The sequence below is a fragment of the Girardinichthys multiradiatus genome, chromosome 22, assembly GCF_021462225.1.
Source record: "Girardinichthys multiradiatus isolate DD_20200921_A chromosome 22, DD_fGirMul_XY1, whole genome shotgun sequence".
Lineage (NCBI taxonomy): Eukaryota > Metazoa > Chordata > Actinopteri > Cyprinodontiformes > Goodeidae > Girardinichthys > Girardinichthys multiradiatus.
Window position 1 is genome coordinate 25035680 of NC_061814.1, and position 25543 is coordinate 25061222.

The window sequence follows — 25543 nt, forward strand, 5'->3', positions numbered from 1 at the left end:
TGCGCCCACCGCCGGAAAGGGGGTGGTCGCTGACATCGGGAGGCCCTGAGCCTGGACTGATTTTGTATCTGCCTCCGCGTCCTCCGTCCGGAGGAAGGGAGTGGAGATATCAGTCGCTGTCTCTGGGGCGGAATCGTCCAATTCCCGCCCAACACCAAAGATGTCCAATGCCTCCTCGAGGGAGCATTGGTCCGCTACGGGGAATTCACCTTCTAGCGGGGAGAAAATGGCTAGCTGCCATTGCTTCTCTTCCAGAGGCAGACGCCTGCAGGAAGGGTCAAGGCCAGGCTTGCCTGATCAGGACCGAAGCAGCCCTCGCAGATGGCATGCAGGTCATAACTCATGATGTAGCCGGTGTTACAAGCCGGGCAGAGGCGGATAGTGCCGACGCTAGCCATGGTTTTTCTTGAATCAGTGCTCTTAAGCTGTCGCTGAAGAAAAATGGGAGCTGTTTGTCCGGTCTCACCGTAATTTATGTGGACTAAAGTTTTCAGTGCTGCGCTGCGCGCGAAGGGATAAACCCCCTAGCGATAGCCTTAAAGGGCGAAGCCTATACGAAATAGAACATATGATGGAGTCCGCACAGTTATCCGGAAAAGTCACCCCTTGGAAGAATGACGAGGTGCTAGCTTTTCTGGCGATCATAGGAGACTGCAATATTCAGTGGCAGCTGAATAAATATATAGGCAACAACTAGTAGAAATGAAATGGGACCTAATTCAAATCTTTCCAAATCTCTTAAAGGGAAAGTGAAATCTTTAATAATAATAATAATAAAACGGATGTCAAAATCCTACTCATCAAATATGATTGTCAATGCAGTCAGCAAATTTAATCCCCAGGCAATATACGAGTGACTTCTTGTTTTTGTAACGCGTTTCGGTCTTTTCTTCTTTACATTGGCGGTTGGGTGTTTCATTCGCGGTTATGCAGCACGACACATGATTCTTTAAAGCCGCGATTCCAGGAGGTGTTCCCTTCAGCGGAGCAAAAGCGGGTCTATGGAAATGCAACTCCCAACGTGCAGAGATGTGCGGAGCTGTTCCAGGCTGGCCAAATCGGGCCAGTGGAAAAGAGGCATAAATAAAATCTAGAGCAACGGATTGTAATAAAATGTGTTCTAAGAAGGCCTCAGAGGTTTGTAAGGGAACATTAGTGATCAAAAACTGTTATAAAGACCAGGGAACACAGCGGACAGGTCAGGAATAAAGTTGTGGGGAACTTTAACGCAGGGTGAGACTATAGAATAACACCCCAAGCTTTAAACATCTCACAGAGCTCTGTTAGGTTCATCATCAGAGTGTGATGCAACCACAAACATATCAAGACATGGCCGTCCTGCTAAAATGACAGAGAAGAAGAGTATTAATCACAGAAGCAGCCAAGATGCTTTTGATAAATCTGGAGGACCTGCAGAGATGCACAGCTCAGGTGGGAGTGTTGACAAGCTGTTTGGAAATTGGTCTTTTAAGGAAGTGTGGTAAGAATGAAGCCATTGTGGAAAGAAAGCCCTAAAAGGTCCTGTCTGCAGTTTGGCACATGTAAGGAACAGTAAAAATGTAAGGCAAAGGTGCTCTGGTCAGATGAGAACAAATCAGAACTTTTTTGCCTTCATGCAAAATGCCATGTGTGGCTGAAAACTGACATTGCACATCACTACGAACGCACCAACCCCACAGTGACACATGGTAGTGGCAGCATTATGCTGTTGGAGGGCATTTCTATGCAGGGACAGCTGGTCAGGGTAGATGGGAAATGGATGGAGTTAAATACAGGGTAAACATTTAGGGGCTACAAAGAGCAGAGGTTCATCTTCCAGCAGGACAAGTTAAGATCAAAGAATAATGATCTGTCAGAATGGCCCAGTCAAAGCCCAGACCCAAATTTAATTGAGAACCTATAGCAAAACTTGAGAGTAGGTCTCTGTTGGACCACTTGTTGCTGAATATTGGACTACTTGCACAGACACCGGGCCTCCTGATGCTTTCGGCCATTTTGTATCCAGGACAGTCCGCTCCTCCATATCCCGTCAAGCATCACGACTGATATGATGGGGCGTCCCAAGTCTGACGTCACAAGACGCTATATAGGAAGGCGGACATTTTCGAAAACTCGCTTTCAGCTGGAAATCTTGACACGGTTACCACGCAACTGGAGCATCCTCTGGAGAAGAAGAGATCCCACGTGGAGTCTTCATTTATTTCTCTCTCTCTCGTTGGCCAACGAACAATTCATAACTGAGGTTTCCGGAATGAGAAGGCCAGGAATTTCACTTTGCCAATCGAAGACGTGAGCTTAACACGTAACTAAGAACACAGAGTTTCGAGGAGTCGAACCGCCACCGTGTTTCATCTCACGTTGACTTTTGATGGTCAGATCATATTCTTCCCTTCCGCCAAAGAAGCCGGAGGATGACGTCTGACCGTTTTCCCTGAAGTTAACTGTGGACGCGCAGTTAACCAACTCCCCCTTGTTCGCTCGACCCCGCTCAGAGGAGAGCCGACAACGAGTAAAAACTTTCCTTTTTTTCTTTCTTTATTAGAAAGCCTGGGCAGGGTCAGAGGTTGTAGAGCGATCAGAATCGCTAGTTAGGATCTCATGTGCTCTGAATGATATGTGCATGTAACTTTGTTATTGAAACTTTGATGTGTTGATGTCTGGAGCTGCTGTGTTCCTAGCTTTGTGCGTGTTTCACCATCTGAGAGTCAACGCAACCCAAGACTGGACTGTTAAAATAACCTCGTGGTGAATTTTACCATTTTCCTTTGTCTTCAACCTCACTGTGCTAGCTTGCCGCCAAAAGTTAGAATCCTTTGTGCTCAGGAGTTGGGGGGAAGTTTTATGATCGGACATCACTGAGTACAGTCGGAGCTGCGCTCCAACCCCCCCCCCCCCCCACTCGCCACCACACCCCTTTTCATATTCTCATTCCTTCTTCTGTTTTTGCCATAAACTGCTGGTTGATTCAATACATACCCACTGCCGTTTGTTGAATTTTGCTTAGTTAGATGTGTTACCCTTGTGTTTGTAGAACTTTGCATGTTAAGTAGGTGAAGATTAATAAATATTCACATAGATAAAGAGAGTTCATAGATAAAGTTGTGTTCATTGTGTGCAAAAAGTGATTTGTCAGTCAAGATAAGGTAAAGTTCCACACGTTTCGGCAGAAACGGTCGATTAAACAGTGACATCTCCGGCAATAGTTATTAATTATTACGGAGTAGTTAACGGTTGTAATTGTCAAAGGCGTTGAGCCGCAATTACAACACCAGAAACATCTCTGGTCTCAATTCATAAATGAGGATTTTGATTAAGAAATTGATTTTGTCAAATTATGATTTGTAATTATAATTATTGATCAAGATTAATCAATCAATAATCATAACCCCAGACATCTCCACTCAGTCTGACTTAACTTGAGCTATTTTGCAAAGAATGGGGAAACTAATTCAGTATTAGGCTGCGCAAAGGTGACAGAGACACAAACCTAAAAGGGATTCAGCAGCAACTGGAGCAAAGGGTGATAAAATCTGTAGAAGAAGTGTGAACTGTAGAGCTAAATTAAAGCTACAACACCACCCACCCCCCATAAATGTACTCAAACAAAAGATTACCATGGGTGCTGATATATGTGAAGGACACTGTAATGATGCAGTGAAGATTAGAAGCAGAAGAAACTCACCCACACACTGACAGGATGGAAGATCTGCCATTTTCTTGGAAGGTGTGCTGAGCAGGTTCTTGATAGGGGTTTCCAGAAAACTCATCGGAGAGTCCAGAAAGCTGTTGAAATTGGTCCTCGTTGGAGTCGATTCTGCAGGATGAGCCCCGTCAGTAGCTGTGGACAAGACAGTGACAGACCCCGACTTCTCTAACTTGTAGTAGCTCTGTTGGCTTGGAGGAGGGGAATCAGGAGGTCCTGAAAAGCCATTAGTCAGAACATGGAACCCACTGACATTGCTTATAAAAGCTGGTTTTGCAGGGTTGGTGTCAGGAATAGCACCGTGCCGCAGCTCACCAATAGGCGGCTCTACCTGAGATAACACATGGCACTCCTCTGGTCTTGCAATGAAACCATTGCATTGATTGTGTTGGTGAGGAAGACCATTAGAATCAGACGATGGCTGGCTTTCTTGAGCACCAGTGTGGTTTGTAGTTAACAGAGTGCTGGGATTTTGAGACAGACTTGTATTGTGAGTGTTACTTTGATGGATCATTTGCCTCTTTCCCTCTTGAGCCTCAGTCAGGTATTTCTTCAGATCAATTTGAGCAAGAGGCAAAAATAAGTTGTTCTTGCGGTGACAGCTTGACTTCCCATGCTGGAGACCACTCTGGCCTCTGCTCCTGTCCGGCATGCCTCTTGAGAGGGGGGTCCTACGGCTGGCTCCCTCTTGTAATCCATCGTTTTTCCTCTTCCTGGGCTTGGAGGGTGTAGTTTTGATCTTTTTTAAGGGGGGCTTTTTCTGACAGGGGGTTTGCTGGGATTTGTAGGTGTACTTTATAGCGGAAACAGGGGTTCCTTTAGGGGGGTCTTTCTCTGACTGCTGATTGTGTCGCGTCTGGATAATGAAGGCCAGATCGGCCAGCTGAGCTGCCACTTCCTCCTCATCCCTGTTCCTCCTCACTTTAATGACACACCTTTCTCTGTCCTCCACCAGCCGCTCATGATCCCTGTGGGACTGTATTTGAATGGACTCCCTATAGCTACACTGTGAATTGATGACATAAGGAGCATGACGCTGCTCTGTGCCCCTGCAGTTTGAGCCCATATCTGTCACAGGAGGATGTGTGTCGGAGCTCAACCTTCGGGAACATTGAATGACATTCCCCTGTCTGGCCACAGGAGGGCGTATCACTGACGTCTGGTGTAGTGGTGAGCTGATGACCGAGACTTTATTGTAGTGAATGGCTGATGCAGGTTTAGCTTCTTGCTGTGCAGGATTTGTGCTGAAACTTGGGGAACAGGAAGAAATGGGAAGTTCACCATTACTTTCAACTTTAATGGGACCCGAGGAGCTTTGAGGTATAACTGCCAGTTGAGTCAAGGCCTCGATAGCAATAGCCTGATCAAAACTAAGGTTTCTTCTCTCTGCCAAGCACTGCACACTGGGTAACAGGACACTTTGAGGAGGTTCACTTTTGATGGGTTGGGGAGTCCTTTGCAAATTAGCCGGAGTGCTTTTCTTTAACTCATCTTTTTCTGTTTTGACAAAGTGCAAATCTGGCGGTTCTGTTTTGATGGAGCGCAGAATGGAAGAACGTGTCCCGAGAAGTTGCTCCTCCAGTCCCTTCCTCTCTGTGACGGACAGGCACACAACCGCCGCCAGCATCGATAGTGGGTCTTCGCACGTATCATCATCCTTTCTACTCAGCTGCGTGGTAGTCTGTTCAGTGATCCACAGCCACGGCTCTTCCAGTTTGATTTTCTTTAGTGGAGCTGACATGTCATCTGGAGACATTCTGGGCCCATTCTCGGAGCTGTCGTTGGGGATTGCAGCAAATATAGTCCTTTGAAGCTCTGATCCCATTGTGGTCCTTTTATATGCCGATTTAAGATCAGACTCAGACCCATTGCTCATATTAGCACCATTAGGATTTGTAAAACTCTCATCAGAACCATTCTGATAAGTGACAGAAGAACATATGTGTCGGTGAAGTGCACCATTGGTCAAATCCAACTCTGATTCTCTTTTAATAAGTGCCGGCTGTCCACCTTGGATGGGGGACGAATGGACGATAAGAGGAGATTCAGTATGACGTTTGTGGCCATCCTCCTCTGCGTCCTCCTCCGCGGCCATGTGGGTATTATCCATCTGTGCCTTGCGTTTGCCATTTACCGAGCCAATTTCTGGAGCCACCTGAAAAGCAGAGGAGAAACATGAAGAAGTGAGGTGACTCAACAAGCTCAGACATAACACACTGATACAGCTCGCTCTAAACAGTCATGACACAGCGCAACAGACTGCCTCCCAGTATGGCACGAGCATCCGCTGCAGACACATTATGGCAAACAAGGAATCTGCTCTCTGTAAATAAGGCTGAAGCTTTAAACCCTGCTAATTATGCGGATTTACAGTTTCTTGTGAGAGTACTCACACCCCCTGAACTTTTTCACATTTTGTCATGGTACGACCTCACATAGCAATAACATTTATTGGGATTTGATGTGGTAAAGCAACAGAAAGTAGTGCATAATTATGAAGTGTAAGGAACATTGTGCACAGTTTTTATCTAGCCTCTTTTACTCTAATACTCAGTAAAAATACTCTAATACTCAGTAAAAATACAGCTGTTCTGTGAAGACTGTAGAGGTTACTTTTGTGTAATTTAGAGGTTTGTTAGAGAACAAGGTTAGGTTATAACCCAAACTTTGAACTTATCATGGAGCACTGTTCAAGCCATCTTCTGAAAACTAAGAATATGGAGCAAATGCAAACTACAGTTCAACTAAAATTACACGTAGTACATTAAGAGAAGCAGCCAAGAGGTCTGCTGGCAACTCTGAAGGAGTTACAGAGATCCAGTTTGGGCGGGAGAATTGGATAGGAAAACTGTTAGTAGTGCCCTCCACAAATCTGGCTTTCAGGGAAGACTTTCAAAAAGAAACATATCGTTGAAAAAAAGCCATAGGAAGCCCCATTTGCAGTTTGTTACAAGGTGTGTAGGGGACACAGCAAGCATGTGGAAGAAGGTGCTCTTGAAGATGAGACCAAACCTGAACCTTATGGCCTCCCTGCAAACAACTATGTGTAGGGAAAAAACAATGCATTTTCCCCTCAACACATTATCTAAACAGTAAAACAACTCTGTAGCAAACCTCAAAATTGATGGTTAAAACCTTCAATCTCTTGATGTGCAAATCTGACACAGACATGCTCCAAATGGCTTGCAGCTGTATTTGTTTTAGATATTTTTTCACTACTAGAGGCCTTTATTTTTAATTTTTCAACAGTAGGCAGACAGGAAAGAGGCGGAGACATTCAGCAAAGGTCACCAGGTCCAGGACTTGAACCCGGGATGGCCGCATCGAGGACTATAGCCTCTATATATGGCCACGCGCTTAACCTCTACACCACCAGCACCACACCTATTGACTCCTGTGCAATGAACCCACACTTGTCAGATTTTTATCTGTAAAAAAATTGGACAACCATGTATAATTTTCCTTCAGCTATAAAATTACACGACACATCACATAAAATTCCAATAACATATATTGACATTTGTGGATGCAAATGAGACAAAATGAGAAAAGGCTCAAGATGTATGAATACCTTTGCAAGGCACAATATGTAATTGTATTAGTCCACCACTGAGGTGAGGAATCAGATGTCCCGTAGATTGCTTAGAGGTGCTGACCCACAGGTAGCCAAGAGCCAGTGAGTAAACATTTCAGAATCACAGTTCATGACAGCGCTGCTATCTGAGGTTCACTGAGTTCGTGTATGCAGCAAGTATGCACTTGTGTTCGAGGCTTTACATGGAGGTGTTTCCCTGAGAATGCAACAAAATGTGCAAATTTACGCACTCATTCACACAGACCATGTTCACCCATATGCCCTGTCATTTGAGTGGTGCAGCACAGCTTTTTCCATCATTCAAGACTATTGACGACAAAAAGTGTAACAATACTCCAAAGGTCCAAAGTACCATCGCACATTGATTGTCCCCAAAAGCCTGGGTAAACACAAACTCAAAGTAACCTGTGACTACGTGCAAACAATCATTCCCCACATCTTGTAGTGTCTGTGGAAGTCTTGTTTTGTTTTAGATGGTGGAAACAAGGCAGAGACATTCTTATGGTAAAAATGTGGATTAGATAACTAACTGGTAACTAATGTGCTAAAACTAAGCTGCTGCTAGGGTTTTAATTGGAGGTTATCGTGCAGTATTATACCACGTCTTATGTAATTTTATAAACCCCCAAGTGCACTGTAATGAAGTAGCTGGACTGCAGGGGAGCTTGAGTTATGTTCTTCGTCACCATTTACCTGGCGTAAACTCTCATTAAACTCTATGGTCACTGATTTAAAAGTGTTCTAGAGGGAGATGTGCACACCAGCCTTACAGCCTCTCAATAGAAACCAGACGCCTTTGAACTAACAGAACAAATAGAAAACACATGCACTGACCACATAATTACGTTTTTTTTTTTATCAACATTTTTCCATCTGGATCAAGTTGACTGTGATGCTGTATTACAGCAGTGCAGAGCTTTTGTTGTATTTAAGCAAATACAAAAAGAAGCCAAAGAGATTTTTAACGATATATAAAAAACAGCAATATCAAAAACCCAAAGCTGGCCCGTTGTAAACATATCAGATATTTCCTGTTTGTGATGTACACTGTGTGTTTTGGTTTATGGAGGCATGTGGTGTACAAAAAGTTGAGCCTTGTGATATCCCACATGTGATCACTTCAGGGTCCCCATGCATTCGGATGAATATTCACTGTATCTTATCAGAGCTAAAGGTCTCCATCATTGGTAGGAAACACGGCTCCAATAAAAGCTTTCATTCACTCACCACGGACATGAGTGTTTTATTATTTTTAAGGCCTTTAATTATATATTTGAAGCATTCTTTTTTTCATGGTGAAAGGATTATACAACAAACAACTCAAGAACTGGAAGCACAAGTTTGAATTTAGGTAAAATAATTTTTGGAGCCATCAATAAGATTCTGGAATAGTTCTGGTAACCATCATGGTTCAAATCTGTCATAAACTGGAAACTGCTGGAACACCAGTGTGGCCTTCCACACTGTTTTGAAGGGTGCTGACCAAAAAATATAACCCTGCTCCAAAATGGACACATTCACCCAAAGCTGAAGTTTCGCCCTTGGATCTGGAACTGTAAGAAGAAATGAAAGGGAGAACTGAGATCTGAAGGGATTAATAATGAACAATACCCCATTTCTGGGAGACTTCTTTCAGTGCAGTCTGTGTGTTTACATATGACCAGCATGGGCATGCTTGGTCTGGAGCTATGCAGCCCAAAACGCAACAAATTGTAGTGCACAATGCGTTCTGAGAAGTTTCTCTTCGAAACAGCATTAACCTTTATAGGAGATTGTCTGTTGGAACGGGCCAACCTTCACTCCCCAACTGCCTCAGTGAATCTTGGCTGCCTCTGACCATTCTGCCAATTCATCACAATTGCTTCCTTGGGACACATTCAGATAGATACTCACCATTGCAGAATGAAAAAACACAAGAGCTGCAGATTTGGAGATGCTCAGAACCCAATCATGGGGTATTTTTATTGTATAATATGTACAATGTTTATATCCACCGACAATCCTCTTTATATTGCAAGAGTTTAATTGAAATTGAGTAGATTCTGTTTATTTTGTCTATATCTGTTATGATTTTTTTCATTCAGGTTGGTCAGAATCTCTTGCAGAAAGCATCTTCTGCTTTTGAACTGTTTGAACTGAAATTTTAACAGATTATTTGATACCTTGAAGCTGTCTTCAATTTAAACTTTGTAGAAATTTACTAATAAATTGAAGTTAAGGTATTTGCATGCAGAAATGGGCCACAGCAATATTGAAATAAAAGTGCAGAAGAGGAGACACACACCGAGTCGAGAAGGAGGAAGAGGTAGTGTGTCACAAAGTGCCATTTTCATTGACTAAACATAACTGGAAGTATTCCAGCACTGCAGCAGGCTCACACGTGTCAGCATGCATGTGCATGCAACAATTCGAGTTTTCATCTTAAAACAACATCAAAGCAGAGCTGCTGTATTTTGTTATGTTATATTAGACTTTATGATAACAGAGAGCCAAATGGAGGATGTAAATGAGGAGTCATGTGTTCTCATTTAGCCACTGGGTCCCTGGAGAGACAGTTGGGTCTGCGATGTGTTAGAACTGTGTTTCTGTGCCGAGCTGCCTCAGGCTGTCTGAGGTTACTCTTACTTTGAAGTATTACACTGTTAGAAAGGCAAACACATGTCTGTTAGTTTTGTTGTTAGTCCAAATGCTAGGTCTGCCATAATTGTAAAGGTCAAATATGAGTGGTTACAGTATCACTGTATTTTAGAGACATAAAATCATAAATATTGAAAGTGGCATTTTCTGACATGACCGGCCATATGGGCAGTTGCCCAGGGTGGTATTAGAAAGGGAGATGCACAAGCACTATATGATAACACCTAACTTAGCTGTCAGACGTGTACCCCTATGTGCTGTGTAGACTTCCCCTGTTTGCTGGTGAGAATAGGGAGACTAGTTCATGCGCTTTCTGTGGGACTGCACTGCATTTATTACCACCTCAGAATCTCAGATCAGTTCTTGGATTTTAATTGGCTGCAGAGCGACATGAGGAAAGGCTCAATCAGAGCAAGAACTGCCACTAAGCTCGAGCAGGGAGTAAACAATTTGTCAGAGAAGAAAATGCTTTCTTTGACAGTGGTTTTTACTGTATTTCTGTCCCGTGTCAGTTCAGTACATCTGCTGATATACATAGGTCACTTTAAATCCATAACCGCTCACTCTAAACAATCCTCTTACATATTTAGTCATGACAGTAAGCTGCAACATGTTTGTTTACATGAAGGAGAGAGCGTTTGTGTGTGGCTGCACTCTGGTGGTATATTAATATTTTAACTTCCCTTCTATATACCACGTGTTGCATCAGCTTTAAATGACGTCAAAACTGGAGTACAGTTTAATGTTTTCAATTACAGTTTCGGTTACAAGCGGCCATTCAAGAATGTGGTGTTATATAGGCAGACTGGTCTCTTCATAAAAGTACTTTTTAATCTCTGCATAGAGTCCCGGTTTTTTAGGTCTCCAAGCTATTGCTTTCAGACAACACTTCTCCTGACTAATTGCCACATAAATCTTCACTTTATGAACTTAAATCTGAGCAGGAGTGTCTCTTTTGTCTCTGAAAGCCATCATGTTATGTATTGATATCGAAGTTTGTTGTTACAAATGTAAGATATTTAATCTTTGACAATTTTCAGCAGTGTTCTCGACTGTCTTGAGCTCTCTTTTAAAAATATTTCTTCAAGGAAATGTATGTAACTAATGTTGGCTACAAGCTAAAAATACAATTCAATATGAAAAGCTGCAAAAATTTTGAAATTTTTCTTTTGAAGGGTAAAACCAAGGAAGGCAAGAGCAGCTAAGGATGAGAGGTTCATGCACACAAACAGGCATTTAGAGGCTTAACAAGGCAACAAAAGTGTGACCACTTTGTGATTCCTAACCAGCCACAGTATCTTGAGAGTCATGTGTCTCCAAGTAGGCTTGCACAAAAATGCTTTCATTTACAAAAGAACAGAAAAAAGACAAACTAAACCAATTTACTGGGAAAAGTGAACATTTTCAATTCAAAAACTCACATTCAGCTATGCTCACCTTCCTCACGTTGTGGGTGCACAGAGATCACACCGCTCTAGCTGTCACTTTGCAACACTAAGAGTGAAACAATGAAAAAGTATGCTTCCTTCCTGGCTTACAGCGTAGTGTTTCATGTGCTTTTCTCTGAACATGTGAGAATTTCCTTCATTCATTCAGCGAGCGTTTCCTGTCTGGTTGAGCCGGGTTTCACGTAGTCTACTGCTCAAAACACTACATGAAACCCACAAAACAGAGACAAAGACAGATTTATGCAGGTGTCAGTAAACATCAGAGGCTTAAGAGAACTCCGCTCAGTCAGTTGTAAAATTATTAAGGCTTGGCCGATATAGGTAATAGAAAGACATTCTCGACAAACTGCCTAGTAAATAGCTTTTTATAGTACAGCAGTCAAATAAGTAAGGTTCGCCAAGTTACAAGAGGCAACTCAAGCCTTAATTTATTGTATCAGCTAAGTAGCTAAAAAGAGCATGTGCAGAAATATTGCTGACCACAATATTTCGAGACAAAAGAGGAAGCAATGGGGCTCTTCAGAAACGCAAAAGCCTACAACCACATAAAATAAAAATAAAATAAAACTTTAAAAGCAGTTGTTGCTTACAAAAGTAAACTTCCCAAGAAAACACAGAGAAGTCCTCAGTGATTTAGCAGGAGTAAAAACACCAGCTTCCAAACAGAGCGCTGGTGTCAGCTGATTCCAGGGTGACAAAAACATAAAACAGAGGAGCTCCTCTGCAGCTAGACAAAGCGCCTCAGGGTAAAAAGCTCCAGCAGCTTTTACCTCATCTGTCCTCAGCTGGAAAAGCCCCTCAGGTTTAAGGCTTGATATTCCTAAAAGGTACCGGTGGCCATCTTGCTATGCCTTCCTCCAGACTCAACAAAAACACTGGCTACAGTAGCCTTGCAATGGGCAAACACACGGGAGTCATGACTGAGGTGACTGAGAGCAGTTGTGAAAAAGTGCTGCGTGGTCGGACTCCCCATGCTCTACACATACATATAGACACACACACATATGGGATGCCTTTTGCAGATGCAGACCGAGCATCTTTAGCCAATGGGATGAGGACCTCAGAAGCTTGTAAATTATCTTCCATGACTAGACTCTCCCTAAACAAAGGATCCCCTATGTGGGCTTTTTACTCCAACCCTACGCACAGAGACAGCAGGAAAGTTGTGGAGTGGACGCATGTGCAACTGGATCTGGATCACACAAAACAGCTCACAGCTGAAACACTGACCCCCAATATTCTTGATGCTTGAGTGAAACATTTAGATTTGTTTTAAATTAGCTGCCATCCCAAATACTTCTCTCCATTTATTTATGTCCCAGACGTTTGGGTAAAAAAAACTAAAAGGCTTTACCTCAACTTGATCACATTTTTATGTTTAATAGAGATGCACTGTTTCTGGACAATACCTATTTTTGTTTTTCTTTGAGGTCTGATCTGCCGAACAGCTTTTTTCCTTCGGATTGTAACACTTATAAGATGAAAATGTGCAGCTTCAATCATACAAGAAATTAAACCGTTTCAATATAATCCCAATTTATGCATTAAAGCATATGTCCCAAACTTTAACCTGATTTATTAAACTGAAAAGGTGGGAACAAAAAGTGCCTTACCAATCACTGATCAGAGCTGATCAAGGGATAATAGGCTGATTGGTGCATTTCTAATACATAACTACTAAAACATACCTTCTGTCTATTTCCTTGGCTAAAGTACAAATAAACATCAATTTACTAACCAGACTGAAGAACGATGTTTAACTTTACCACTGTTTTTAAGGGGAAGAAGAGCTTTTTTGGAGAAAATCTGAGCATCTGTTTTGCTGTATATAAAGAATGTGGATGAAAGCAATATACTAAAAGAAGATGATGACGTACACAATGTGTGTCCACTACTTCTGCTTGAACCAAGGACAATAATCTTTTTGTTCTGCACGTTAAGCTTGTCCTCAAGGTACACAATGGGTATGTCTTGAAGACAGGTAGCTGTGTGCGGCTGCTTTTTGTGGACTATAGCTCAACGTTCAACACCATCATCCCCCACATACTAATGGACATAGGACTGCCACACTCTACAGGCATGTGGGTCCACAGCCTCCTGCTCTACACCCTCTACAGGTACGACTGCACCACTGCTCACCACAACAACACCATCGTCAAGTTCGCAGATGACACCACAGTGGAGGGACTCATCTCTGGGGGTGGATGAGTCTGCCTATAGGGATGAGGTGGAGCAGCTGACAGTGTGGTGCAGAGAGAACAACTTGCTGCTCATCATCTCTATGACCAAGGAGATTATAATGGACTACAGGAAAAAGAGGACGGACATTTGACTAGTGATTATCAGCGGGGACTGTGTGGAGAGGGTGGATAATTTCCGCTTCCCGGGAGTCCTCATCAAGGAGAACCTAACCTGGAACATGAACACCTCTGAGCTGCTGAAAAGGGCCCAGCAGAAACTGCTAGTGTCCTTTTATCGGTGCTCTATTCAGAGTACAGGTTCTTCTCAAAATATTAGCATATTGTGATAAAGTTAATTATTTTCCATAATGTCATGATGAAAATTTAACATTCATATATTTTAGATTCATTGCACACTAACTGAAATATTTCAGGTCTTTTATTGTCTTAATACGGATGATTTTGGCATACAGCTCATGAAAACCCAAAATTCCTATCTCACAAAATTAGCATATTTCATCTGACCAATAAAAGAAAAGTGTTTTCAATACAAAAAACGTCAACCTTCAAATAATCATGTACAGTTATGCACTCAATACTTGGTCGGGAATCCTTTTGCAGAAATGACTGCTTCAATGCGGCGTGGCATGGAGGCAATCAGCCTGTGGCACTGCTGAGGTCTTATGGAGGCCCAGGATGCTTCGATAGCGGCCTTTAGCTCATCCAGAGTGTTGGGTCTTGAGTCTCTCAACGTTCTCTTCACAATATCCCACAGATTCTCTATGGGGTTCAGGTCAGGAGAGTTGGCAGGCCAATTGAGCACAGTGATACCATGGTCAGTAAACCATTTACCAGTGGTTTTGGCACTGTGAGCAGGTGCCAGGTCGTGCTGAAAAATGAAATCTTCATCTCCATAAAGCTTTTCAGCAGATGGAAGCATGAAGTGCTCCAAAATCTCCTGATAGCTAGCTGCATTGACCCTGCCCTTGATAAAACACAGTGGACCAACACCAGCAGCTGACACGGCACCCCAGACCATCACTGACTGTGGGTATTTGACACTGGACTTCTGGCATTTTGGCATTTCCTTCTCCCCGGTCTTCCTCCAGACTCTGGCACCTTGATTTCCGAATGACATGCAGAATTTGCTTTCATCCGAAAAAAGTACTTTGGACCAGTGAGCAACAGTCCAGTGCTGCTTCTCTGTAGCCCAGGTCAGGCGCTTCTGCCGCTGTTTCTGGTTCAAAAGTGGCTTGATCTGGGGAATGCGGCACCTGTAGCCCATTTCCTGCACACGCCTGTGCACGGTGGCTCTGGATGTTTCTACTCCAGACTCAGTCCACTGCTTCCGCAGGTCCCCCAAGGTCTGGAATCTGCCCTTCTCCTCAATCTTCCTCAGGGTCCGGTCACCTCTTCTCGTTGTGCAGCGTTTTCTGCCACACTTTTTCCTTCCCACAGACTTCCCACTGAGGTGCCTTGATACAGCACTCTGGGAACAGCCTATTCGTTTAGAAATGTCTTTCTGTGTCTTACCCTCTTGCTAGAGGGTGTCAATAGTGGCCTTCTGGACAGCAGTCAGGTCGGCAGTCTTACCCATGATTGGGGTTTTGAGTGATGAACCAGGCTGGGAGTTTTAAAGGCCTCAGGAATCTTTTGCAGGTGTTTAGAGTTAACTCGTTGATTCAGATGATTAGGTTCATAGCTCGTTTAGAGACCCTTTTAATGATATGCTAATTTTGTGAGATAGGAATTTTGGGTTTTCATGAGCTGTATGCCAAAATCATCCGTATTAAGACAATAAAAGACCTGAAATATTTCAGTTAGTGTGCAATGAATCTAAAATATATGAATGTTAAATTTTCATCATTACATTATAGAAAATAATGAACTTTATCACAATATGCTAATATTTTGAGAAGGACCTGTATAATGACCTACTGCATCTGTGTGTGTGGCTCAGAGGAAAGTGCTCCAGAGGGTCATAACGCGGCCCAAAAGATCGTTGACTGTCCTCACCTCACACTTGAAGAACTTTACAGTTCCTGTTGTCTCCAAACATCATAAAGGAGACTTCTGATCCGGGTCACTCTGTTTGAACTGTTATCGTCAGGCAGATGCAGCAGATCGCTTTAAAGCAAGGACAAGCAAATTCAACAACAGCTTATATCCAACAGCGATAGCTAAACTCAACACAGCCAGAAGGTAAAGGGAGATGCAATAATGGGAATGTGCAATCAGTATGAATGTGTGTAGATGATTTTTATTTGATCTTTTTACCAACTGCTCTACCAACATAGTCTGCTCATGTACAGACTATGTACAGCTTTTTATCTCAATTTCTTTGTATTTGTTACAAAGACAATAAAAGATATTCTGATTCTGTATTGGAAAACAGTCAAAGGAAAACACAAATTAAATATCATGTTAAGTAAAGGGATTTCTTTATTTTTTGTATTTGTATTAAACGTTTATACCTACATTTTTCTGTTAACATTTGTTAATATTATTGATGTTGAGTTAACCCCCCCCCAGCAACAAACATGTTGCTGAGGGGGGGGGGGGGGGGGGCTGACTAAAGGACACTCAGGCTTAATTTTTTTGCTGTAAGTCTGTGCAAACACTGTTTAAAAGCAAACTAAGGACATGTTTATTCTCTGTAGAAGAAGCCAGCACCACATGACAGTTAGACAGTTAGACTCCATCCTTCAAATACACTTGTTGGGTTTTGAAGCACGTGATCTGTAATGAGGAAGTCCTGCACTCTGTTATATCAGCTGGAAGCCCGTTTTAATTTAACTTGCTTTTAAATTATTCCATGAAGTAATATATGCAAGGGATGCATTCAGCTGCAGCATTTAAAAATTCTGGTGAGATCTAGAAATGTTTAAGACAGGATTCTGGGCAGCAACATAAACTTAATTCCTCCCCTTTTTTTCCCCTCTCTCATCCCCTGAAAGAATTCCCAGAGAAAAAGCTGCAGTTAAAAAACACAGGAAGATGTAAAGCCTGAGAGAGCAGGCAAGCTACAATAGGATGAAGCAACCCCTCCTTTTCAACAAGATGATGAGGCCAAGAAGCTGGGGTCACGCCGGGACAAAGGAGCCTGAAGTGCCGTCAGAGCCAGGGCTTGTCGTTAACACTCCAGCAGCCAGGCTCAGCCATGTGCTTCACTGTGGGGCAAGATAGTGCTAGCTGAACAGTAAAAACTACGAGTCCAGTGTGCAGAGTGCAAAAAACACTGCGGGACAATTAATAATAACCAGGACCAAATGACAGACAACAGTGTGGTTTGGATAAGAGATTTGTGCGCATTTCGTTGCAGACTACAGTTTAGTTATGTGTGTTTTCCAACAGTAATAGCACAGATTTGAACAGTTAGGTGTACGTTCTGATAAAGTGAGTGTACTGCATTCCCTGCTGGACTGTTTTCATCATGGTGAAGTCATCGGTTTGTCAGTTACATGCTTTCAACTTATCAGAGTCAAACTCCTGCACTGCATGGCTGCACACATGTGTGGTTTCATAGCAAACATTTTTTGAAACCTGACGCCAGCAAATAGGATTGCAGCGAGATACAGGCAGCATAAATAGTTGTTGTAGATCCCTGGGTGCTCAACCACCTAACCAATGTTTTCATTTGTTTATAGTTAAAATCTATGAACCAGACCCAAAACAGAAGAACAAGCTCCTCTATAGACTAAACTCTTTAAAGCACACATCTGACCTAGTAACAGAAACCTACATTATAACAACGAATTTACAGCTATTTTCAATTGCAAGACTGATTCATGCAACAGGTTCAGAATTTACAACAGCGTCCAGCAACACCAGAAGATATGAATTCACATCGAAGCCATCCTAAAATTACCGAACTCTGATACATTTGTTGTATGCAATACACTATAATGCATACACTGCATTCCTCTTACATATGTTAGTATCTCACCACAGAATCATGCTAGACAGTCAGGATTCAGAGATTAAACTGAAGTCTTCTACTATTAACGGGACACTCACAAAGAAATGTCTGACAAAAATCATAAAGGAGGACATTTTTACAAGGCTTTCTGGGCCTTAGAAATATTTATGTCCCAATCAGAAACATATACTGCACATTAAGGCCTTCTTGGGGTTTATAATTCCAATTGTTACGCCTTGACAAGTAACCCAACAGGTTTGACTTTTCAGACACGTTACACCAACCCCAATAAAATACACACCTAAAACTGTTACCACATTCCTATCAAACAACATATGCTTCTCAGGCTTTTATCCAATAACATCAGCACATAATGTCATGTCTTCCTTCATGCATCCAAACTAATTAACCCTAACCCTAACCCTAACTAAATAAGACGTATCTAAGAATTATTCAAGCATTAAAATAGTCCCTTAAGCTTTAGGAGCTGAACCAGTATTGTGTCTATCCAACACTGAGGATCTTTAGACTCTTCGTTACATCATCTCCTACAGACAGTTGTACTATAAAAAAAATACAAAGACAGCACTTAGGTATATTAGTAATCTGTAACCCCCAAGGGGACTTCAAAAGGTGTGCCAGCTAATAATTTAAAAAAAATAATAAATACGGTAAATAAAATTGGAAAAGATTGGAACCTGAAATAAATCATCCTTGACTTGATCATCCAGGCTCTAATTTCAGCAAGCAATGCTCTGGGAATTCACAGTTTTTCTCTTGGCATTTTACAAAACACTACAAAAGACTTCTACATTATCTACATTTGTTTTATGCTTTACTGCCATTTATTGTATGCAAGTGTGATAAGGTAATTGCTCTACTGCCCTCATTGACCTCAGTGAAAGCACAGATGTAAAGAAAAGGTATTCCTACAAAACGTAGACATGTCTGCAGCTCATTGAGGCTGCAAGAAAATGAGAGAGCAAGACTTCAAGCAGAAAACAGGAAGGATGAAAGAAGTACAGAAAGATTGATCTCCTCTATCCTTTAGAACTTTCAACCTCTGCCTGCTTTTGTGGATATCAAAGGCTGTGTTCACAAAACAGGCCAATACTTCCCAAGTCCCATTTGTTTTTGCCCATATGAGACCCATATTCGACTTTTGTACCACTCTTATATGTGGTACTAAATTGGATATGTGTTCAATGGTTTCCAAAGCGTCCACCGTCTGAACGGTCATGTTGCATTTCATCCAACTTTAACATCATTGTCCTGGCTCTGACTACGCCTCCACACAGACTTCTCTATAGACATAGCAGTCACTGCTCCATAGAAGGTCATTGTTAAGAGTTGTGCTCTTTGTTTTCTTACCTTTCCTGTTATGATGTGGTCATAATATTGTCGGCTCCCATTGCTCAACAACTTAATAATAACATAGAGAAGCCGATATCCATTATTACTTTCGTATACAGTCTGCTGCTGTGTGACATGTACATTCTCGAAGTGAGCATGTGGGTCGCTTTGGGGTCATGATGGTTAAATAGTATTGAACAATGATGCACGAAAAACGGATTTCAGCAAGAAATCGGAATTATGCGCCAAGACCTGCAGTGTGAACATAGCATTTGGGGTCAAGATCTACATGTCTAGGTTATGCTGATGAAGACAGCTTTTTTTCTAATAATAGCCATGTTAAACACTAATATAAAGTGGTAAACCCAATTTAAATGGTAAACTGAAAATTTTTGTATGTTTTTAAAATAGTAAATCCCAGTGACTGGTGTCAGACACAGCTGCACAATGTCACCTCTGCCTCTAATATTTTACAATAAATGACCGCTTATGACAGAATGGCTAGAAAAAATATGCACAATGCTGTTCTTATGTCTTATATTATAGTTGTTACAGAGAAAGTGCAATTTAAATAAAACGGTGTTGGCAGGTCTGAGTTTTATAAATAATGGAAGTTAAAAATCATCCATATATCTCTGATCGTTACATTTTTAAATGTAATAAAAATAGATTTAGAATGTATATCTTTTTCCACCAAACTGTAAAAAAATGTCAAATACTCCATAAGCACACACAACGGTGTTTTTCCAATCTACAGTGCAACGGATTAAAATGAGCCCCGACTTCATCTCTTTAGGAGTCCCACATATTTAATCAATAGCCAAGCTTACATTAAGAACAAGAAGTCTGGACATTAATCACCATACGTAATGGTACATAAACACAGCAAGAGAAGTACAGAAAGTCGTTCTCCAACACAATCATAAAGTGTCTCTGACACATGCAGCAGCTGACCTACTGGAAACCAGCCCAGTGATGGGTCTATGCCAAACGGGAATGTTGCTAAGCTTGGTCATTACAGCCATTACTGTAGTTAATGTTAATGTAAACTTGTCTTCCGATTATATCGAAATGCTTCAGATCCCGACTATGGGCTAATTTGTGTTCTTTCTGGTGTGCAAAGTTATGAGTTTGAACCTTCTGAGTTCATAGAAAAGACAAACGCTAGAATTAGGCGCAGAGAAGTATCTGTTTGTTTGTTTCTGTATGTTTGTTACAGACAAAATGAGGAAAACAACTATGGGAAAATGGAGAAGCCAGGGTGACATTTTGCTCATCCTGCTGAAGCATGCACTCCCTCCCCACCAAACACCCACATTTAAACATCTCTGTGTGCAGGTCAAAGGCCAAAAACCAACACGCAGACACATTCAGACAGTAACAAGGAAATCTTATGTGAAAACTAAAGTCCAGGTTGCTGGGGAGGTGTCTGTTCTCATAGTGAAAATGGGCAGCTCACATGACTGCATCTGCAGACTCAGGACTGTGACTTAAAGCCCACACTGTGACTTTCAGAACATTCCTTAACGAGCTCTCCTCTTTGTCTACAAACCCACCCACAACCTTTAAATACAAACAGAAACAGACAAACGGACTTCCTGTCTGAATAGTTCGGTGCCTAGGAGTAAAGCTATTTTAGGGAGAGAATGGATTCTCAGTCACTGCTCCATCTCATAAGACTGAATTATATGACTACAAGACAATTTTTGAAATGAAATATGCAACTCTCAACACCACACCCTAAGCCCACACTGTAGGGGCCAGCAGCAGCTGGTCAACATAAAGAGGACATCAGGTCACTTTCTCCAATCTGTCCAAAAGAGGAGAGGGGTAGTTCTAAACGTGCAGGTTGCATGGAAACGTGGCTCAATCTTTAGGACAGACCGTCTGACTATTTGCAAGTGAAAACAAAGGAATTTTGTCTCAAGACAGTCTAGACCTCATCAACCTATCTGCCAGAGGTGATTGGGTAAAAACAGTCTTTAGTAGCTACTGCTGTTGAGGCTTTTAAAGTACTGAAGCTTTGGTTAGAAATGGGGGGTTTTGCAGCAAACCACTTCCAGTGCTAAACTAGACATTTTAATGTCTGCATTTTGATGTATGTTTAGCACTAGTAACTATTTAAGTAAAATGTATTTGTGTCAAAATAATCAATTATAATGTTTCATTTGGTGTAGTCTGGTATTATTGTTGATCTTCTCTTGGCTTCATGAATTGGTACTTAAGACTTTCAACCAATGAACAAGGGATATGAAAATTGGTTTAAAATAGTATTTGGCCAAGTTACAAAAATATGTTTCAAACAAGAAAATGAATACAGTCAAACGAGAAAGGATTTAGTAGAGCTGCACAATACATCAAATCGCAGTTCCAACATGCACAATGACAGTCGCAAAGTACTGCTTGGATCTAAAATCTGTAAGGCTGTTTTACTGATTTCAAGTGTCACTGGCAAAATAATTTTTGACCGGTTCAATTCAATTCAATTCAGTTTTATTTATATAGCGCCAATTCACAACACGTTGTCTCAAGGCACTTCACAACAGTCAGGTATGTACATTCCAATTAATCCTAACAATGCAGTCAGAGATAGTTATTTATTCAAATTGGATAAAAAGTTTTTCTATCTAAGGAAACCCAGCAGATTGCATTCAGTCAGTGACTTGAAGCATTCCCTCCTCCTGGATGAGCATGTAGAGACAGTGGACAGTCACTGGCGTTGACTTTGGAGCAATCCCTCATACTGAGCATGCATGTAGCGACAGTGGAGAGGAAAAACTCCCTTTTAACAGGAAGAAACCTCCAGCAGAACCAGGCTCAGTGTGAGCGGCCATCTGCCACGACCGACTGGGGGTTAGAGAGAACAGAGCAGAGACACAAAAAGAACACAGAAGCACTAATCCAGGAGTACTTTCTATGGGAAGGAAAAGTAAATGTTAATGGATGTAGCTCCTTTAGTTGTTTCATCTAGAAAGAAAGAACAGATAAATTCTGAGCCAGTTTTCAAGGTTAGAGTCTGAAAGAGAGCACATATAATTAGTTACAGTAAAAGCTCAGTCAATTGCCATGTCTAGGAGAGAGAAAGGGTTAAACACTAAAAGACAGGGCCAAGTTGATCATCGGTAGAGGGTGAGCATTAAAATGTTGCCAGCAGAAGCTTGGACGATTCCCCTCTCCAGAAAGGTGTCACAGGTAGACACAGAGCCAGGACAGGTGTAGCTTCTAGGAAGAGAATAGAGAGAACATAAAGTTAAAAGTTGAAATAACAGCAAATAATGCAAAATTGGAGAGTAGTGTGAGAATGTAGCGAAGAGGGTGAAAGTGGTCGTTATGTCCTCCAGCAGCCTAAGCCTATAGCAGCATAACTACACAGAAAGTTTCAGTTCAGATTATTTAGTTAAACGGCGCTTATTTACAACAATGTCGTCTCAAGGCACCCCACAAAGGGTCCCACTGATGGCCATTGTTATACTAAAAACCACAAGGATTAGGATACCTCTCTCTGTCAGACTAATTATAACCATTGGAAAAGAGAAGGGGTCATACAGGTAGCAGAAATGGAGGGTGTGTTTGCACCTCAACCATAACTGAGCCGGTTTAGGCTAAACCTGACTCCCCCTTACTCCAACCAACAGGGAGGGAGGAAGGCTCCCTCCCTGATAAACTAAGCCACTCTAACTATAAGCTTTATCAAAAAGGAAAGTTTTAAGCCTAGCCTTAAAAGTAGACAGGGTGTCTGCCTCACGGACTAAAACTGGGAGCTGGTTCCACAGGAGAGGAGCCTGATAACTAAAGGATCTGCCTCCCATTCTACTTCTAGAGACTCTAGGAACCACCAGTAAACCTGCAGTCTGAGAACAAAGTGCTCTGTTAGGAACATATGGAACAATCAGATCTCTGATGTATGATGGAGCTAGATCATTAAGGGCTTTATATGTGAGGAGGAGAATTTTAAATCCTATTCTGGATTTAACAGGGAGCCAATGAAGGGAAGCTAAAATAGGAGAAATATGATCTCTCTTTTTAGTTTTCATCAGAACTCTTGCTGCAGCATTTTGAATCAGCTGAAGGCTTTTAACTGCATTTTGTGGACATCCTGATAGTAAAGAATTACAATAGTCCAGCCTTGAAGTAACAAATGCATGGACTAGTTTTTCAGCGTCACTCCTGGACAAGATATTTCTAATTTTGGCAATGTTCCGGAGATGAAAGAAGGAAATCCTAAAAACATGTTTAATATGGGATTTAAATGACATGTCCTGGTCAAAAATAACACCAAGGTTTTTTACTTTATTACCAATAGTTCCAATTCTGTTTATTTCATATAGCTTTGATTCACAAAAAATGTCATATACAGTGAATTCATTCCAATCATACAGAGTCAAGTTTATTTTCAGTTACACACATTACAAATTAATCCTGGTTATCAAACAATGCAGTCAAGTTTAGTTTATTATACAAATTGGTAAAACGATTTCTATCTAAGAAAACCCAGTCGAGTTCATTGAGTCAGTGACTTGCAGCACTCACCCCTCCTGGACGAGCATGTAGAGACAGGAACAGTCGATTGCTTTGAGTCATTGACTTTGCAGCAATCCCTTATACTGAGCATGCATGTAGCGATAATGGAAAGGAAACCTCCCCTTTAACAGGAAGAAACCTCCAGCAGAACCAGGCTTACACTCATTCTGCTGGAGTGAAAGTGAAAGTCATGGATACAGTTATCATTTCTTAGCCGTTATTAATTTAGGTTGAGCTGTTCATTTTTTGAAGGTGGAATAAATATAAGACATTCAACTTCAATGATTTTTAAACAAAAACTGGGTTCACAAGTATGAATTTATTCCAGATTTCACTCTAATCGACTCATGTCTGACTAGCTTTAACCTGTTCATTGTGCTTCGGTTTAGGCTGGAAATAAAAAAAAAAGGGTTGAAAATAAAAAAACAATTAAAAAAAATTAAACAAGCTACGCAGTTTTGATGAATCATGCTCAAACTATTCTTCCTAGTAGTGTTTGTTGGCATTACTGTAGCCTGCTGGTCCAGGATGAATATTTTATCTGAATTTTTTCAGCCTAAAATGCTCATTTGATCTCATCGCTATTTTGTAGTTGAGTCTATACCAGTTGATAAAAAATATATATGACCAGAGTAGCAAACAAACAGGCCTTAACCCTAAAACGTTGAGCTTTAGTGGACACCTTAGCAAGGGTTAACAGGAAAAAAGGTGTGTAAACACAAATTCGCATCCATGCACAAACACAGAGCAGGATGGAGGCCTCTGTTCCTCCCACAATCAGGCAGGAAAAGGCTCACCCAAATTACTGCTTTTCAGGCATGCTGAACAAGTGTGTTGGCTGTATGACCATGAGTGTATGAGTTTATGAACTGCTACAAATACACACACACACACACACACACACACACACACACACACACACACACACACGGTCACACATGCAAACCCACATGTGTCCAGAAAATATTTGGATCCTCCACCAGAGCATGAAAGAGAGACAGGATTTGCTGAGTGATAACAGACTGAGCTAAGAGAAAAAATGGACGAGTAGAAAAACAACATCAAAGTTATATATTTCTTTAATTTGGAGGATATTATTTTGAGAAACGGATCCTTTAACACAATTTTTAACACAATACGGGTGCAAATGTTCTTTGTTTGTATATAGGACAGACTGAGTTTGTGTTTTGAGCAAGTTCTCTGGGTTTTCCAAAAAAACACTATTCTGAGCTCTTGGCAGGATTTGAGTGGCATTTCTTTTTAGGGGGCAAAGTCATGATTTCTTTTCACCCAGAGAAACCAAGTGGCACGACTTCAAAGCTTATCCAGGGACTTAAAAGCTCCCAACATTCAGGACAGGGCACAGACTCACAGAGAGAAACACTGAAATAGTGCTATCAAAGTTAAACAAATATCTAATAAATATGGCAGTTAGATAAATGCTAACTTAACTATTTTTATAACTCAGCTGAGGCTTCGTTTAAGAAAGTAGCAGCAACAAAGTGCCTTGCATGAGAAACGTTTTCGTATCAAAACTCCATATGTCAATCTATTTTATTTTATTGTGGCAGACCAACATAAAGAAATGCATGATAGTCAAATGAAAGACAAATAATATATGGTTTTAATTTTTTTATACAGATAAAACAAACAGTGTAGATTTATATTGAGGACCCTGAGGCAATGCTTTGTAGAACCATGTGTTGCTGCAGTTACAGCTACAGGATTTTGGGGTTTGTCTCTACCAGCTTTGCAAATCCAGAGTGAATTTTTCCCCATTCCTTGCAAATGGCTCAAACTCAGTCAAATTGAATGGAAATCATCTGTAAGCATCACATTCTAACACATAAATATTATTTTATATAAGATGATCCACTCTAGTTCTGGCTCCATGTTTAAAGTTGTTGTCCTGCTAGAAGGTGAGCCTCCACCCAAACCTCAAGTCTTTTACAGCTTCTAAAAGGTTTTCTTCCAGCATTGCCTTGTATTTAGCTCCATTCATCTTCTCATTAACTTTGACAAGCTTCACATTCCTTGCTAATGAAAGACATATCCCACATCATGGTGCTGCCACCATCATTTTTCACAGTAAGGACAGTGTTTCGATGAGTAGCGTTAGTTTTCATTCACAAACATGTTATGAATGTCCCCTGCAAGCCATGTTAGGGACATGTTTGCTGTGTCCTC

At 41.4% G+C, this 25543-nt stretch overlaps 1 protein-coding gene across 1 annotated transcript in view; it reads right to left on the reverse strand.

Moving 5' to 3' along the window:
• tet1 (tet methylcytosine dioxygenase 1) overlaps positions 1-25543 on the reverse strand; it is a 52233-nt gene that overhangs the window by 16886 nt on the left and 9804 nt on the right. Inside the window, exon 3 of the mRNA XM_047351720.1 lies at positions 3683-5858. Coding sequence (XP_047207676.1) covers positions 3683-5858 — 2176 coding nt within the window. The remainder of the gene's footprint in view (positions 1-3682; positions 5859-25543) is intronic.